The 17,288-nt window shown below is 43.4% G+C and overlaps 1 protein-coding gene across 9 annotated transcripts in view; it reads left to right on the top strand.

The window, feature by feature from the left end:
- Window positions 1-17,288, top strand: part of MAPT (microtubule associated protein tau) — a 120,153-nt gene that overhangs the window by 82,899 nt on the left and 19,966 nt on the right. For 8 of the 9 annotated variants that reach the window (XM_056548644.1, XM_056548646.1, XM_056548651.1 and 5 more), the window contains 6 exons: window positions 1,065-1,130; window positions 2,752-3,465; window positions 9,839-9,888; window positions 13,111-13,299; window positions 14,361-14,469; window positions 14,734-14,778. In XM_056548644.1, coding sequence (XP_056404619.1) covers window positions 1,065-1,130; window positions 2,752-3,465; window positions 9,839-9,888; window positions 13,111-13,299; window positions 14,361-14,469; window positions 14,734-14,778 — 1,173 coding nt within the window. The remainder of the gene's footprint in view (window positions 1-1,064; window positions 1,131-2,751; window positions 3,466-9,838; window positions 9,889-13,110; window positions 13,300-14,360; window positions 14,470-14,733; window positions 14,779-17,288) is intronic. The other variant, XM_056548652.1, reaches the window with a different exon arrangement.

Genomic DNA, 17,288 nt, shown 5'->3' with positions numbered 1-17,288 from the left:
GCTGGCTGACTAAATACTTTTTTGCCCCACTGTAAATAATATAGGTATAAGTATTTTCTTAAATCTACATGCATAGCACACTTTTTAGTGACTATTATTTAGTTCAAAGTTTCATAACCATACGTATGTACGTGAGTATGTCAAGGACGTGCTGGATTGGTGAACAGGGCTGTATTTGCCATTGGGCACTCATGGGCCTGTGCAGCATTGTTTAGGGGGCAGCACTTAACTGAGTTAAAATGATAAATACCTTTGATGTAGCTGCTGCCACCACCATGCAGTGGCCTGGAAAGAAATCTCTCTCCCTTTGGTTGAATCCACATGGATCAGAACTGCTTTAAAACTTACCTGCAGATTTGTAGCCGCTCATTGTGTTGTGGATTTGGATCTGCAACAAAATCTACATGTAAAACCTGTAATAGGGTTTAAGCAGTCCAAGTGCCTAGGGCAGCCTAACCTATGAATACAGCCCTGCTAGTAAAGTACACTGGGAGAAGGACTACCACAAGGCGTTAGGAGATGTCAGCGCTGACCAAGATCGGACACGTCCGGTAGGTGAAAGACCTTTTTTAATATTTAAAATGCAACGCGTTTCACCGCGCTTGCGCGGCTTCATCAGACATCTGATGCTTGATGAAGCCGCGCAAGTGTGGTGAAACGCGTTGCATTTGAAAAATAAAAAAGTTCTTTCACCTACTGGACGTGTCCGATCTTGGTCAGCGCCAATATCTCCTACCGCCTTGTGGAAGTCCTTCTCCCGGTGTATTACGTCCAGGTCGGGGAGGCTGCAGACCAAGCCTATTCTCTCACCCACGCAGACCATTGTTGTGTGTGAGTTCGTTCACACAACCGCCTCTGGTAACGGTCACTCATTACGCTTATCTGAACCTTACAGTGACGATTTTACGCTATGGAGCGCTCTTCCCTCTTGTTTCTGCTAGTAAAGTGACCAGGTTTTAGCTTCCTAGATTGTGGGACAGGTTAGTTACATACTCTTGGACATCTGAGATCAGTCGATATAGTTATTATGGACTGCTCACTGATCTTCACTTTATATCCTTCAGCCGAGGAAGCTGGAGTCGGCAACACCCCCAGTCAAGAGGACCAGGCTGCAGAGAGTGCAGCGAAAGGTACAGACCCACATGCATTTAAAGGAAAACCCTACATCAATACTAATCCTTTCCTGACCTTTTATTTTTGACAATAATTTAATATGCAGAAGAGATGGTAGAATTGATATCCAGTGCCTCCAGACAATTGGCCAGTACTGACAATTCTTCCAAAAAGAGAGGTGGCTTCTCCTTTATGTCATTGTAATGAAATGCTTATATTATACCTGTGTCTTCTTTTCCATTGCAGTTGTTTAGGCCAAGTAGAAATTTTTACTGGAAAACAATACAGACATTATATCATTTTCCATTCATTAAATATAATAATCTGTATGGTACTTTTGTGGGTCCACTAAAAACAATGTCCCCTAACCTGTGGTTTTCTAAGGGTATGTTCACACTGAGGAATTGGAGAGGAATTTCCACGAGTAATTCTGCTCGCTTTTTCCTCTCCAAATCATTCAGCAGTGAAAACCCCATAGAGTTGTACAGAATTTCTGCCCCTCAGTTCACACTGAGGAATTTCCTCAAGCAGAATTCTGACGAGGAAGTCTGTTCCGCTTGAAGAAAGAACATGTTCTTTCTATCAGGCGGAATCAGGGTCTTACTCCCATAGAGATCAATGTTAATTTTTTTTTCAGTCAGAATCATTTCCACGTGGAATTGGTGCAGAAATGGCGAGGAATTTGCACGGAATTGGCGTGGAATTGGCGCAGAATTTCCGCATGAAAAAAAAAAAGAGGATGATATATATATATATTATACTCTTCTCCTCCGCTTGAAATTTTCATTTCCGCGTGTGGAATTCCGCTCGAATTCCGCACCAATTCCACGTGAAATTCAGCGCGAAATCTCTGTGAGTTCTTGTGGAAAAGTAACAATATTTTGAGGCAGAAAATTTCTGCCTGATTTCCGCCCCAATTCCTCAGTGTGAACATACCCTAAGTGTTGCAAAACCACAACTCCCATGATGCCCTGTCAACTGCTGGAGAGCCACAGGTTGGGGAATGCTTTTTCCCAAACTCTTGAAATACCCTCAGAGATTGGGTGAGGTGGTGAACCGTAATGTGTATACAGTAAAACTCCTCCAAAGATCCACCTCTTTGAGAAGACTGGTGTCTTTTCCAGACCAGATTTTCTCTGACAGATTTTCAGGCCACCATACATTTTCCATAGAAGCCCACTTTTTCAGAAAATATTATTTTCATCTGAGGTTTTACTGTACTCATTTCCATACCATCCGTGGTTTACTTTGAGCAACCATATACGGTAGTTGGTCAAGGCTTAGATGTGTATTTCTTTGGCTTTCAGTGTGCAATGCTAGTGCTAATGCTAAGATCCAAGTTCATAGACAGAGTAATAAGGCTTCATAGTAATGTTATGTATTAGGTGTTTACAAGTTAATATTCTGTAAAGAATCATTACAACCATCGATCATCCATTATGAAGCTATGGATGGAAATAATTGTCTACTACATTGATTCCCATGTTACACACCAGTCTCTTTTGTCAGAGTCTGTTTGTGACACTTAAGTAGGTTCATGTATTAGCCTCACATTTTCTGTGTATTCTGTGACAAATGATGATGCATATTCATTACATCTTTTCACAATAAACTTGTACAATTTCGCCTGAATCTTAGAGATAAATTTTCCGGCAGCCGCAGGAGATATGGAAATTCAGGAGTCCTCATGTAGCACACCAGAAACAGAAGTGGGTATGGACGGAGACAGATCTATAACCGAACGGGATGCGGAGGATCTGTGCGTCATCACTGGAGACACATACGATGATGTCAGTCCTAGCTGGACAACGTTGAGTAATGAACTGCCATCTGATGTACAAGGCCGAAACATCTTAACTAAAGAATCAAATGGCATTGCTACTTATAGTGACGATAAGGAAGGGCTTGAAGAACATGCGTATGAAGGTAGGGAGGTGGAGCAAGATATTCCAATGTCTATGGAAGTTCCACTTGGTCTGAAGCCTCAGACAAATGGTCTTGAAGTGGATGCAGAAGAAGACAACAAGCTTCTCGATGGCTCTGTATTCACAGAAGCAGACAACAAACATGAAGATAATGTACAGATGCTGCATGATGACTTAGCAGCTGACTCTTTCTCAGTAGAAGACCAGCTAGTGCTACCTCGCCCACGGCCGTCTGTATCTGTTTACCAAGTAGAGATTGATGCCAACAAGCCGATAGATGCCAATAGGATGTCACCATGTGAAGCTGCCAGTACACCAAGTGAGGACACATCAGAGATACATTTACCATCTCCTGGTGAAGTTGCAGGGATCCCAAGAAAACGAATATCTCAACATGGGTCTGGAATACCCGTACCTGTACCTAAAGGTGTGTTTCCAGTTGTTACCAACCTACTAAAGTCTCCGATCTCCCTGGGCTGCCTTTTGCTTTCCTAACTTGCTTGAAGAAACCACCAGAATTAATACCACCTGCCCACCAACCTGTCACATCCCTCTTCACCTCCTCCTGTTGTTATCATTGTTTGGTTTTCAGTTGTGTCCCAGCGCATGACGCACCTTGCATGATCTCCACTCACCTCACTGCATGTCTTTTCACGTATACTCATCTTACAGCGAGAGGCACTTAGACAATTTGCGTGTATGACAAATTTTTTGACAGCAACAAAATGGACGCTCAAGCAGAAAGGATCGTGATTCAGTTTGTGGCTGATATTTATGTCAATTGGTGCCCTCAACATTTGATGAGTAAATGGAATTACTTCTGAAAAATAATGTACAGTAATGCTAAGAATTTCCGTATTGACTGAGTTTTTATAATAGAGCGTTTTAAGTGAATTCAATGTTGGACTCAACCATAAATGTCAAAGAAAGAAATTTGGGCTCTGGCCTCTCAGACAGAGAGTGTAAAAATTAATATTCAATATAAAGAATAGTATCTGACATTCAGGTAAATGATGGCCGGTTTGTTTTGCTGTGTATTTTAATGGACAAGTATCATGAAAAAAAAACTATCCCCTATCTGAAGGATAGGGGATAGGTTTTTTTTTTCATGATACTTGTCTGTTTTAGATCGCAGGAGGTCGGAGTGCTGGGGGGGGGGGGGGGTCCGAGCAGCGCATCACGACTCTATGGGAGAGCCATTCGGCAATCTTCGGCTCCCTCATAGAACTACCTTATTTTTCGTCATATAAGACGCACCTAATTTTATAGGATAAAAATCTCGAAAATAAAGATTCTGAACCAAATACAATGTAAAGTATAGGACAGTGATCTTCAACCTGCGGACCTTCAGATGTTGCAAAACTACAACTTCCAGCATGCCCGGACAGCCGTTGGCTGTTCGGGCATGCTGGGAGTTGTAGTTTTGCAACATCTGGAGGTCCGCAGGTTGAAGACCACTGGTATAGGAGGTAGTACTCACGTGTCCCCGCCGCTCCAGACCCGTCACCGCTGCCCTGGATGTCGCCCTCCATCGCTGTCGCCGCGTCCCCGGGGTATCCCCGTCGCTCTGGAACGTCTCTGCTGCCCGGTATCCTCGCTCTCCGTCGCCGCCATGACATCGCTACCCACACCGCTCTTATTGGATGACGGGACGGCGTGCGCAACGACGTGATGACGACGAAGGAGAACGCCGGCCATGCAGGGGATCCCGGCACGGAGCAGACACCGAGGAGGCAGGTAAGGGCCCTCCCGGTGACCTGTAAGCTGTTCGGGACGCCGCGATTTCACCGCGGCGGTCCCGAAGAGCCCGACTGAACAGCCGGGTTAGTGTTATTTTTGCTTCAGACGCGGCGGTCAGCTTTGATTGCCGTGTCTGAAGGGTTAATACAGGGCATCACCTCAATCGGTGATGTCCTGTATTAGCCGTGGGTCCCGGCCGTTGTTGGCCGCAGGGACCGCCTCGATAGGTGTGTATTCGCCTTATAAGACGCACCAACTTTCCTCCCCCCCAGTTTTGGGGAAGAAAAAGTGCGTCTTATACGGCGAAAAATACGCTATATAGAGGGGGCATGGCGGGCGGGGTAGTCACGCACCGCTGTGAAGGAGAGCCGGGCTCTAAACAGTTTTTCTGAGTCAGATCCTAAGTGACCTATTGCTTGTTGGGCTTATTGCACTAGTTATTATAAGTTTTTGTAGGGTGTTAGGGGTCTGACACCCACTGATCAGCTTATAAAAGGGGCAATGCTGTGGCCTCTTCACTGTTTACCAGCAATAGATCCATACATTTGGCAGTGGCTGTCTGTGGTATAGTACTGCACCTCAGTTCCTTTCTTGAAAGCTGCATACCAGGGACAGCCACTACAAAATGTACAGTGCTATGGCTGGTAAACCACGTAATGGTCACAGCTTGGCTGCTGTAGCCTCTTCAATCACTTGTGGTGGAACCAAGAGTCTGACCCCTGATATCAATGCTTTATTATGGAGAGCTCGGCCACCCCACCACTCTGTAAGGCTCCTGTAATACACGTTTGCCCCCCCAGATGATCTATTGGAACTGTGTGTGTTCTGTGAATGAAGTCATTTCTCATTGGTTTTTGGGTTGTAGGCCTAAGATTTTAGCTAGTTGTCCACATAGTTCCATATAGGTATGCATCTTTTTTTCTTCTTCATCTGTGTTTTCCACACCTACAATAGCAGCTATAGAGTACTGAGCAGGTTAACGCCGACATTAGTTGAGGTATCATCACTTAGACTTTTGCCATTTTGGGCCCTGGCCTTTAAACTATATTTTGAGCAGCATTTGTTCTGCAGCCTGGAGAATGAACATGCCAATAGGTCTAAACATGAGGGCTAGAAATAGAGGATGACTGAATACACAAATAGCTTAGTCATAATAATGCTAAGAATGTTGAGATTTTTACTGATGTTTCCCGTCTGTCTCACTACCTGATACATACACATGGTCAGTAGTAATGAAAGCCAGGGTTGTGAAGAAACATAGGCCCAGATTTATCAAACTGTGTGAGAGGAAAAATGGAGAGATTTTCCCCCAGCAACCAATCACAGCTCAACTAATGAGCTGAGGTAAAGTGAAAGCGGAGCAGCGATTGGTTGTTACGGAAAAATCACTCCACTTTTTCTCTCACAGAGTTTGATAAATCTGGGCCATAGTGTTTTTGTCCTGTGAACATCCTCTGCTTTCTGCTCATCAAGGCAGAGTATTAAGTCACCTTGGAACACTCTGGATTAAACTAATACTGTGTTATGCCCTATGCAGGGCCTGAGATGGAAAGGCATGATGCAAGGAGCCCTTTGGTGTAGGGCCTGAGGTGGCAAGGCATGATGCAAGGAGCCCTTTGGTGTAGGGCCTGAGGTGGCAAGGCATGATGCAGGGAGCCCTTTGGTGTAGGGCCTGAGGTGGCAAGGCATGATGCAGGGAGCCCTTTGGTGTAGGGCCTGAGGTGGCAAGGCATGATGCAGGGAGCCCTTTGGTGTAGGGCCTGCAGTAGGGGTTTTCCTTATAGGGGTACACCGGTGGGAAAAAACAATTTTTTATCAACTGGTGCCAGAAAGTTTAACATATTTGTAAATTACTTCTATTTAAAAATCTTAACCCTTCCAGTACTTATCAGCTGCTGTATAATACAGAAGAATTTATTTTCTGTCTTACCACAGTGCTCTCTGCTGACACCTCTGTCCATGTCAGGAAGTATCCAGAGCAGGAACAATTCCTCATAGCAAACCTCTCCTGCTCTGGACAGTTCCTGAAATGGACAGAGGTGTCAGCAGAGAGCACTGTAGTAAGACAGAAAATAAATTCTCTGTATTATACAGCAGCTGATAAGTACTTGAAGGGTTAGGAATTTTTAATAGTAAAGTATAGTAATTTACAAATCTGTTTAACTTTCTGTTAATGCACCAGTTCATTTAAAAAAAAAAAAAAAAGGTTTTCCACCGGAGAACCCCTTTAAAGGAAAACGGTCGCCCGTTCACCCACACTATAACCCGTTATAGTGCGGGTGAACAGGAGACAGATGCGGGGTCTTTTACTGCTATACCTACCTGCAGTCCGGAGCCCCGATCTCCCGAAGGTCCCCCCTCTTCCAGCGCTGACAGTAGGCACGAGCGCTCACCTGACCAGCGCTTATGAATATTTAAATCCAGTCGGCGGGCCCACCTCAAAGTGCAAGTCAGAGCTGGAAGAGGGGGACCTTTGGGGGATCAGGGCTCTGGACTGCAGGTAGGTATAGCAGTCTGAGACCCCGCATCGGTCTTCTGTTCACCTGCACTATAACCCGGTGTATCGAGTTATAATGCGGGTGAACGGGTGACCGTTTTCCTTTATGGAAATAAAGAGACAGAAAGCAGAGATTGGACACTATGGATGGAATTAACCATTTCCTGCACCAGCGTAGAGTGGCAAATTTTTTTTTTGTGGCAGTTTTGCTACTCTGCACTAGTGCAGGCAATAATATATCCCCCTACATCCTCCTTATGTATGATTGGCCATAAAGATGAAGATCAGAAAGTTTTTACAAATACAGTTTGCTGCATATTATAGAGAGTTTTTTTTTTTTTTGCATTGCCCTATAGAATGCAAATCATATCTTGTGGCTGCAATTGTAATGAATACAACTATCAACGAAAAAATATAAGAAATATACATATTTTTTTTATTAACAGGTAGGATGCTGTATGTACAAATAGAGCCATGTAGCATAAAGAAAACAGAGCAATGTACAAATAAATGTAATATATATACAGATAGTTGAGCCATGAGAGGCAATAGAAGTACAATTATCTCCGTATCCTGAAATTTGTAGTAGAATATAGTGCACCAGAATAGTACAGAGATGGCATTCATAATCTTATCAATACAGAATCATATGCTGTTTAGAAACATACAGGGGCGAAAGTACAAGAGAGGAGAAGTACCTCTCAGAACCAAGTAAGGAACATTAGTGATAATTGTTGGTCATTGGGGACTTCTAAAAAAAAAAAGAGTAAGTAATAGTAATGAGAGTCATTATAAGAAAATAGAGAAGAACAGAACAAATAAATAATGGGCAGGAGCAGAAATAGAAATTGTGTCCAAATCATTTAGAGCACAAGATAAAGAAAACAAAATAAAAGATATCTAGGTTAGTATTGTCAGAAAGAGGACAAGGGATAAGTGTCTCATGTTGACAGATTGGGGAATCAGGTCCCTGTCTTCAATGATAAAAGTTTTAAAGAATGTCTGTTAAATGATTGTTCTACAGAAGGCTTTAAAATATATACGGTATAAAGTGACAGGTGTTTCCCACCGACCTACATAACAAAATAAAATGATACAGTTAATAAAAGGTATACTGATGACACTGATATACTAGTACTCCGGAAGTAAAAAGGTGAGTCTACAGGCCTCTATCAGGTAAATGGAGCTCTATGGATAATTGTGTTAACTTTTCCTGGTGGAAACACCAAACATTGGGCTCAAAATACCCAAATGTGTATAGTAGAGTCAGAAAGAATATATCTGCCAGATTGGTATTTGTGTATGCCTACCTTTATACTATGTGATAGTAGAAAAGCGCAGTAGAGCCCACCAAGGGCAGTGTCTGCCGACAGTGTCTGACTGGTTCCAGTAACAATCAGCAGAAATCTAAATGTATTGCAAGACTTGATGGAATTTGCAAAGTAACTCAGAATTTTTATAGATTATAAAATAAAAATACTGGACACTAGATGGACCCCACTCAAGTCAATAGTGGTGTTCCTTGCGGAAAGGGGCCATTCGACTTCCTTTTTTGGCACTGTACGGATTCTAAAGGGACAGAGCCCAGCGGCAGTGTGAACGAGCTGTAACAGGAGGCACTACTGTGAGTTTTTCCCTTCCCAGCGCTACTCCTGACCCCCCAACTGCAGATGTCCCCATTCGCTTGCACATCTTAGTGGTTGGGAGGCACTGTACGAGGGAGAACATAGTAACGCTACAGCCGCACTGTATCACCTTTATTCTCAGAATCAGTGGGGGCCTTAGAGGTCACCACCCCACCAGTCATAAAGTACTTACATACCATAAGTGTATAAGATGGGAAGATTCCTTTGAATATATCTATAAATAGTTATTCCTGCTCTCTGACATCGAAATAAACAAGCGTCATTGTCAATAGCAATGTATTCATTAGGTAGTGTCTAGACTCTTAGACGAATCAATAGACTACAGTCACAGAACTTATCCAGCATATCCCATGCCTGTTGTAAAGACAGGACTCACCCTTCATATTTATTCTATTATTCTTTTGTAGTGCTCAATTATTTTAAAAAATCTGGTATTTATGTGGGATAAATCAGTTTCTCAAAGACTTGTGTAAAGTATCTCTAATGCAACACAGATAGATAGAAGCCTAATATAGCATACACTCAACCTACATAGCAGTACATCCGTGTCATAAATGGCTAAGATTGTCTTGATTTTGATGTTATTAAGTGTCATAACACAATACTGCGCCATTTCTTCTGGACCACAAAATTTTTTGCAGCTTGGACTTCTGTCAAAGAAGACATACTTGATGCTCAATGGGATTGTAATCATATGTGAGGGTAAGGTCTGACAGTTCATTCAGATGTACCGTATTATTATAACACTGACTTTGGTTGCAAATATAGAGGTTATTTTTTTTTAATTAATATCTACTACCGCTGCCTGTGGTAGATAGGTGCACCTACTTGGCCAAGGACTTGGAGTTGGCAATACTCGGAGCAAGTCGTGCAATAAATTATATATATATATATATATATTGTTTTTTTTCTTGCAGCCCATGATCAAGAGAAACATGAAAGTGACTCCCAAGAGAAAGTAGCAGAGGTGAGTGTGAGGGTCCTGACACCAACCTTTCTAGGAGGACTCTCTCAGAGATCAAGTCTACCTTAAGACCTTGACCCTTAACCTTACTTGTACAGATTTTACTCTCCTTACTTAGTACAGACTCCTCTCATAGGCTTTAAGTGCTGTTAGTACATCACCTACCTAAGTTGGAAGATAGCCCCAGTGACAGGACAGGCCATTTGTAAGGTGGAACAATGAGTGATGGGAGGAGAAATGTTCCTTTCTTAATATGTTCATGTACCTTGTATGAATGTCTACATTCATACATCTACCAAAGGTTGTGTCTTCTTCCTAAATACACTAGGGTTAGTATCTATATATCATAAGATCTACAGTCTGCAGCTTTCCAGGCATGATGGGAGTTGCAGTTTTGCAACACCTGAAGAGCCTCAGATTGGAGACGACTGATATAGACGGTAGAATATTCCAAATATGAATATCCCTATTACCACGAAGGTAGGATTACATTGTCCATTACTTTTTACATTTGCTTTGCATCATTTCTGTTTGCTTTTTTCATCTTCATTGCTTTGTTTTATTTGTGCTAGAACTCACATTAAATGTGCAATTTACTGAAAGTATTAAACAACAGGGGAATTATGTTTAGTGCGAATTGCATGCTGGGAATTGCAGTTTTGAAACAGCTGGAGATCCACAGGTTGGAGATCATTGCATTAAATAATGCAACCTTCAGCTTCTGTAAAGCCTTGGAAAGGTAAAAGATAGTACAGCTCAATTTAGCTTTGTTCCCTCCACTATTAAGGTGCAACTACTGTCACAGCCACTACTGGGTTAGCAAACAAGGGGGCCACCAACCCCAGCATAAAACCGACTCCTCCTTGCAACAAGAGGTGAAGGTCAATAAGACCTTGTTCTGGCCCCGTTTAGATTTTTGTTGTCTCCACTATGTTCTACCCTGTACAGAATAGAGCATGATACGTTGTTCAGACATCTCACACTGTATTCTTGACTACTACAAGCTGTGTGCGATAAAGATCTAAGTTAAAATGCACTGCACAAAAAAATTAAGGAAACACTAAGATAACACATCCTAGATCTGAATGAATGAACTAATCGTATGAAATACTTTCGTCTTTACATAGTTGAATGTGCTGACAACAAAATCACACAAAAATTATCAATGGAAATCAAATGTATCAACCCATGGAGGTCTGGATATGCAGTCACACTCAAAATCAAAGAGGAAAACCACACTACAGGCTGATCCAACTTTATGTAATGTCCTTAAAACAAGTCAAAATGAGGCTCAGTAGTGTGTGTGGCCTCCACGTGCCCGCATGACCTCCCTACAACGCCTGGGCATGCTCCTGATAAAGTGGCGGATGGTCTCCTGAGTGATGTCCTCCCAGACCTGGACTAAAGCATCCACCAACTCCTGGACAGTCTGTGGTGCAAAGTGGTGTTGGTTGATGGAGCGAGACATGATGTCCCAGATGTGCCAAGTCAGATTCAGGTCTGGGGAATGGGCGGGCCAGTCCATAGCATCAATGCCTTCCTCTTGCAGGAACTTCTGACACACTCCAGCCACATGAGGTCTAGCTTTGTCTTGCATTAGGAGAAACCCAGGGCCAACCGCACCAGCATATGGTCTCACAAGGGGTCTGAGGATCTTATCTCGGTACCTAATGGCAGTCAGGCTACCTCTGGCAAGCACATGGAGCGCTGTGCGGCCCCCAAAGAAATGCCACCCCACACCATTACTGACCCACCGCCAAACTGGTCATGCTGGAGGATGTTGGAGGCATCAGAACGTTCAAATTGCAAATGTCCTGCAAGGTGTTGGGCTGTAAGCACAACCCCCACCTGTGGACGTCGGGCCCTCATACCACCCTCATGGAGTCTGTTTCTGACCGTTTGACTGGACACATGCACATTTGTGGCCTGCTGGAGGTCATTTTGCAGGGCTCTGGCAGTGCTCCTCCTGCTCCTCCTTGCACAAAGGCAGAGGTAGCAGTCCTGATGCTGGGTTGTTGCCTCCTCCATGTCTCCTGATGTACTGGCCTGTGTCCTGGTAGCGCCTCCATGTTCTGGACACTATGCTAACAGACACAGCAAACCTTCTTACCAAGCATTGATGTGCCATCCTGGATGAGCTGCACTACCTGAGCCACTTGTGTGTGTTGTAGACTCCATCTCATGCTACCACTAGAGTGAAAGCACCGCCAGCATTCAAAAGTGACCAAAACATCAGCCAGGCACTGAGAAGTGGTCTGTGGTCACCACCTGCAGAACCACTCCTGTATTGGGGGTGTCTTGCTAATTGCCTATAATTTCCACAACAGCATGTGAAATTGTCAGTCACTGTTGCTTCCTGAGTGGACAGTGTGATTTCACAGAAGTGTGATTGACCTGGAGTTACATTGTGTTGTTTAAGTGTTCCCTTTATTTTTTTGAGCAGTGTGTTACTAGTACTATAGCTAGAGAGCTATAAAAAGTATTGTTAGAGTGGGCTGACCTCATAAAAGTGCCCGCTAATGTTTCTGGAGATGTCAGAGTTTATTTTCTTTACTGCCACTCCTTCAAGGCTTATGGCTGCAATGCTCAAGTCCTGGAAACTTGTGTTTGGTTCCAGGGCTGCAGAATAGCACATTCATTGTCAAGGAATAGTTGTCAGCCTGTCCATGGTTACATAAGGCTGGTCTCCTCTGTGTTGTCATCAAGCTGAAGGGACCAGTATATAAGCATTATGTTACGTATGTCAAATTGTAGGCAACCTAGAGCCTGGTGGCCAGTCATGTTAGAGTAAATATACCCTATAAGAGATACATGTCTAAGGCGCGGGATTTGCTGTGAGGCTATATACAGTGATTTGTGCAGCAGTAAGCAGTGTATCAAGCCGGCCAACTACAGGGAAGGGCAAAGATTACTGTATGGAAAGTCTCACATTGTACATGAAGCAGTACAGAGCAGATCCAGCCAAATAAACAGGGCTGAACAAATCTGCAGTAACATATTTTTATTGGTGGTGGTTGCAGTTTTTTTGACAAGATCGATGCAGCGTCAGTCATTGAGATCATTGCCAGCTGTTGAACTGGTAACTTCATTTTTTTTGGGGAAGCAGCGGGGAAAGGATTGCACTTTTAATTTTTGATCTAGCAGTCTCATCCTCCATAAAATGTTTCTTTTCATTTGCACAGTTTATTTTTCTGTTCATTTATTGTTTTGTTTTACCTTTGGAAGACATCCTCTACTCCACCCATTGCCAAACTCACAACAAGCAGAACTTCCACAATCCCCAAAAGATCCCCTTCTGCTAGCACAATCACCCAGAAAAAAACTTCCACTCCGACAGTATCTCCAGCACGGAGCCTTACACAGAGGACTTCCCTAGCCATGTCTCGCCCGCCAGGCTCTCCATCGCGGGCTAAGGTAAGGGAAGAACCACCCCGAATAAGTGTTGTTGGTTTCTTGTGGTCAGAATCTACCCTCAAAATACAGACCACTAACAGTTCATCGCCTCTAACTGAATATGGTATTAAAAGGTTTACTCCAGTGAGATTTTTTTCTTTTTATTATCAACTGGTGGCAGAAAGTTAAACAGATTTGTAAATTACTTCTATTTAAAAATCGTAATTCTTCCAGTACTTAACAGCTGCTGTATGCTATAGAGAAAATTGTTTGCTGCTTTTCTGTCTGACCACAGTGCCCTCTGCTGACACCTCTGTCCATGTCAGGAACTGTCCTGAGTAGGAGCAAATCCCCATAGCAAACAATTCCTGACCTGGACAGAGGTGTCAGCAGAGAGCACTGTGGTCAGACTGAAAAGAACAATACAACTTCCTCTGGAGCATACAGCAGCTGATAAGTATTGGATTTTTAATTTACAAATTTGTTTAACTTTTGCCACCAGTTGATAAGATTTTTTTCCCCCACTGGAGTACCCCTTTAAACCGGTAGCAGGTATGGAAATTAAATGAAGCAATTCAGAATTTTACTAACCTTAGAAGTGACAACTAGCTCTTATGGTCGCAGTGAAGGAAATCTTGGTGACATTTTTGCTTAAAGCTACTGGATAAGTGGCCACCGGTGGTTCCTGGGCTGTAGTAGGGCACCAGGACGCCAGCAAGACGCCAGTAATAATAGATTGTTTGTGAACGCTGTCAACTCATCTTCTCTGGATGCAGGAACATACATTTATAAAATGACACAGTCAGACCTTTGTTGGTCGTTATGACCCATAATTGTCTGCAGGATCAGCTTTCTGTATTAAGCTCTAACGCACATGTGCAAAGATGCAATTGTTAATCTGGTTGTACTGAGAAGCTGAGTTGGTATAAAGGAAATCAATAGACCAAGAAATAAATTGCAAATGTCTAAGTTGAATGGCTGAATTGTAAAATATTGATAACTGAGCAACAGAAGACTGTGATGTTCAGAATAGACTATTGTCATTGAGTGCTGTAAGATAACCTGTGTTATTCATATAACAGGATGGCGTTCACGATGGTGCAGGGGTTAAGCTGCCACCTGTCAGGAGCCCTGCCAACACTACCAGAATCCCATCAAAAACTCCCACAGTCCCTAAGACTCCCCCTAGCGGTAAGGCAACAAGTCACATACATTTTCTGGCATACAAAAGTACATCACCTGTGCACAAAATAATTCAGTATCCGAGTAGACAAAGACTATAGTGGAATAAAAACGAAATGATCACATTTTGTGTTGCTTACTCTTTATGTTGTGTCTTCACTATCTGTATGAGAGAAATTGATCTAACAATTGAGAAGGGCTTGTAATAAGCTGACAGACTTGGTGGGGAACACCCATATCAGTCTTAGATTAACAGAAATGTTTCCTTCACAGGTGTGAAAAGAGACCAAAGGAAGCCGCCGTCCTCTGTGAACAGAGGTAAGAGTAGGGTGTTGTGTATTGCTGACTAGATATTACGGTGCAGTGACCACATTCCTGTTGTGTGGTGCTACGGTTTGTCGGGCTGCCAGACTTCAAAGAACTGTGCAGAGAAATATACAAGTCAAGTGATAAGTGAGGGTACAATGTATAATGTATAATTAGATATAGACAGACCTTTGCCCCAAACTAGCTGGATCTGCTCTGCAGGTGGAGTTTTGTCAGACTGGCCTTACACCTTACTTTCTCTTTTTCTCTTAGTGGTCAGAATAGAGCTCCTCTTGGTAGTAACAACGGTGCCCCTCTCTAATAGAAAACAAATTGCCACATCTTCTTGTAGTCTTTTTCCTTTTCTGACCCTAAACTTAACAAATCAGATAACTGAGAGATTAAGTTACATGCTGCCCAAAGAGGCCTATGTAGAGAGGAGGGGGATGAGGGAGAGAAGTAGGGATTGCCTGGTGAGAGCCAGAGGCAGAGAGACTACATGAGCTTTTAATGACTATTAGACTTTACCCCACTTCATTTTTCCTTGTGAAGACCCCAGCATATATCTGACAGAAGGCTTCAATTTAAGAGTATAACTAGGCTGGGCCCCATCCCTCTGCCCAACTTAGGCTGGGTTCACACTACGTTTTCTCCCATACGGGAGCGCATACGGCAGGAGGGAGCTAAAACCTCGCGCTCCCGTATGTCACCGTATGCGCTCCCGTATGCCATTCACTTCAATGAGCCGACCGGAGTGAAACGTTCGGTCCGGTCGGCTCATTTTTGCGCCGTATGCGCTTTTACAACCGGACCTAAAACCGTGGTCAACCACGGTTTTAGGTCCGGTTGTAAAAGCGCATACGGCGCAAAAATGAGCCGACCGGACCGAACGTTTCACTCCGGTCGGCTCATTGAAGTGAATGACATACGGGAGCGCATACGGTCACATACGGGAGCGCGAGGTTTTAGCTCCCTCCTGCCGTATGCGCTCCCGTATGGGACAAAACGTAGTGTGAACCCAGCCTTAAAGGGGTTAACCAAGAATAGAAAAACAGAGCCAATTTCTTTAAAAAAAAAAAACACTCCACATCTGTCTCCAGGTTGGGTGTTGGTCTGCAGCTCAGTTCCATTGAAGTAAATGGAGCCAAGTTGTAATACCACCCACAACCTGGGGACAGAAATTAGCTTTGTTTATCTCTTCCTGGAAAACCCCTTTAAAACAACTTAAAGGGAATGTATTAGGATTGTTTTTATAGACCGATACTGAAACATGTTCTTTTTTTCTAGTCTGTTTCTATTTCCTGATTGTAACATTTTTTTATTTTGTTGTAAATAGCTTCATCATAGTTTAAGGAACAGTGGCCAGGAAACTGAAAGATTTCAGGATTATTTTAAAATATAGATAGTAAAATGGAAAATGAGAAAAACATCACCAAAAATTCCTAAAAAATATGATTAACATAAACACGTGATTTAAAGACATTAGGGCTAGGAAACATTTGCCTTCCATCTGGCTCCATTGCAGTGTCCATTATTTTGATGGGAAGAACATCACAACATGTGCGCTACAGTAGCTTCCCTGACTTTAGAAGTTATAGCAGCCCCCCTTTCACAATTCCAAGAGTCACATTAGCCTCCTCCCCTTTCTCCAGTAGTCACATCAATTCCCTCCCAGTTCTCCTGTAGTCACACTACCCCCCCATTTCTTCAGTACTTTAGTCATGGCACCCACTTTTAACCCCCCCCCCCCCCATATTTCCTGAGTAGAAACGGCAGCCCCTCCCACTTCTTCAGTGGTCTCATCCTCCCCTTTCCTGTTTCTGAGCGTGGCCGACCTTTTAAGGTTGTAATCTCTGCCTAGGCATAGTGGTTGAGTAAGGGACCATGCTTTAGGGTATATAGGTAGAAGCCACACATCCGTAAGGCCCTCCCCTCCCCCTAGGCCCCCACATCTCGTTCCTATAGGTATATTTTGGTATATATATTTCCTTTGCTCATTTTTCTCTTTTGTTGACAATTAATTGATTGTGACATCTGCTGGTCGCAGCAATTTGGTGCTTCTATCTGGAGGCATTTGATCTCTGGACTGCTGGTTAGTCCATGATTTGGACAGTATATGGGCCCACACACCTAGTCTTCATATATGCAGGGTAAATGCAGGGCTTAGGTCCATCCGTTTTATTCATCAATGTATTTTTTTTGTGACACATTTAAAAAATTTTGGTTAGATTACGGCCGCAGTGATGTCCCCTCGGCTTGATTGACAGCACGCGTCATCGCATGTCATCGCTCTGCTCCCTATGCGTACGGAGTAAAGCGGTGATGCAGTTCGTCAATCAAACCGAGGGGGCGTCACCACGGCCGGAGCGACGGGACCCGGTAAGTATAGCTCCCCACCCAGGGGACTACGGGGGGCAGCCGGGGGGATTTTTTATAACTTTATCCTCACCAACCCTGGGGAAAGTTTTTGCCCCCATGGTTGGTGAGGATATAAAGATTTTACCATCTATAACGTGTTGCCA

The sequence above is a fragment of the Hyla sarda genome, chromosome 12 (genome assembly GCF_029499605.1).
Source record: "Hyla sarda isolate aHylSar1 chromosome 12, aHylSar1.hap1, whole genome shotgun sequence".
NCBI classification, from domain to species: Eukaryota; Metazoa; Chordata; class Amphibia; order Anura; family Hylidae; genus Hyla; species Hyla sarda.
The sequence above is the reverse complement of the archived record's forward strand: the minus strand, read 5'-3'. Positions and strand labels throughout refer to the sequence as shown.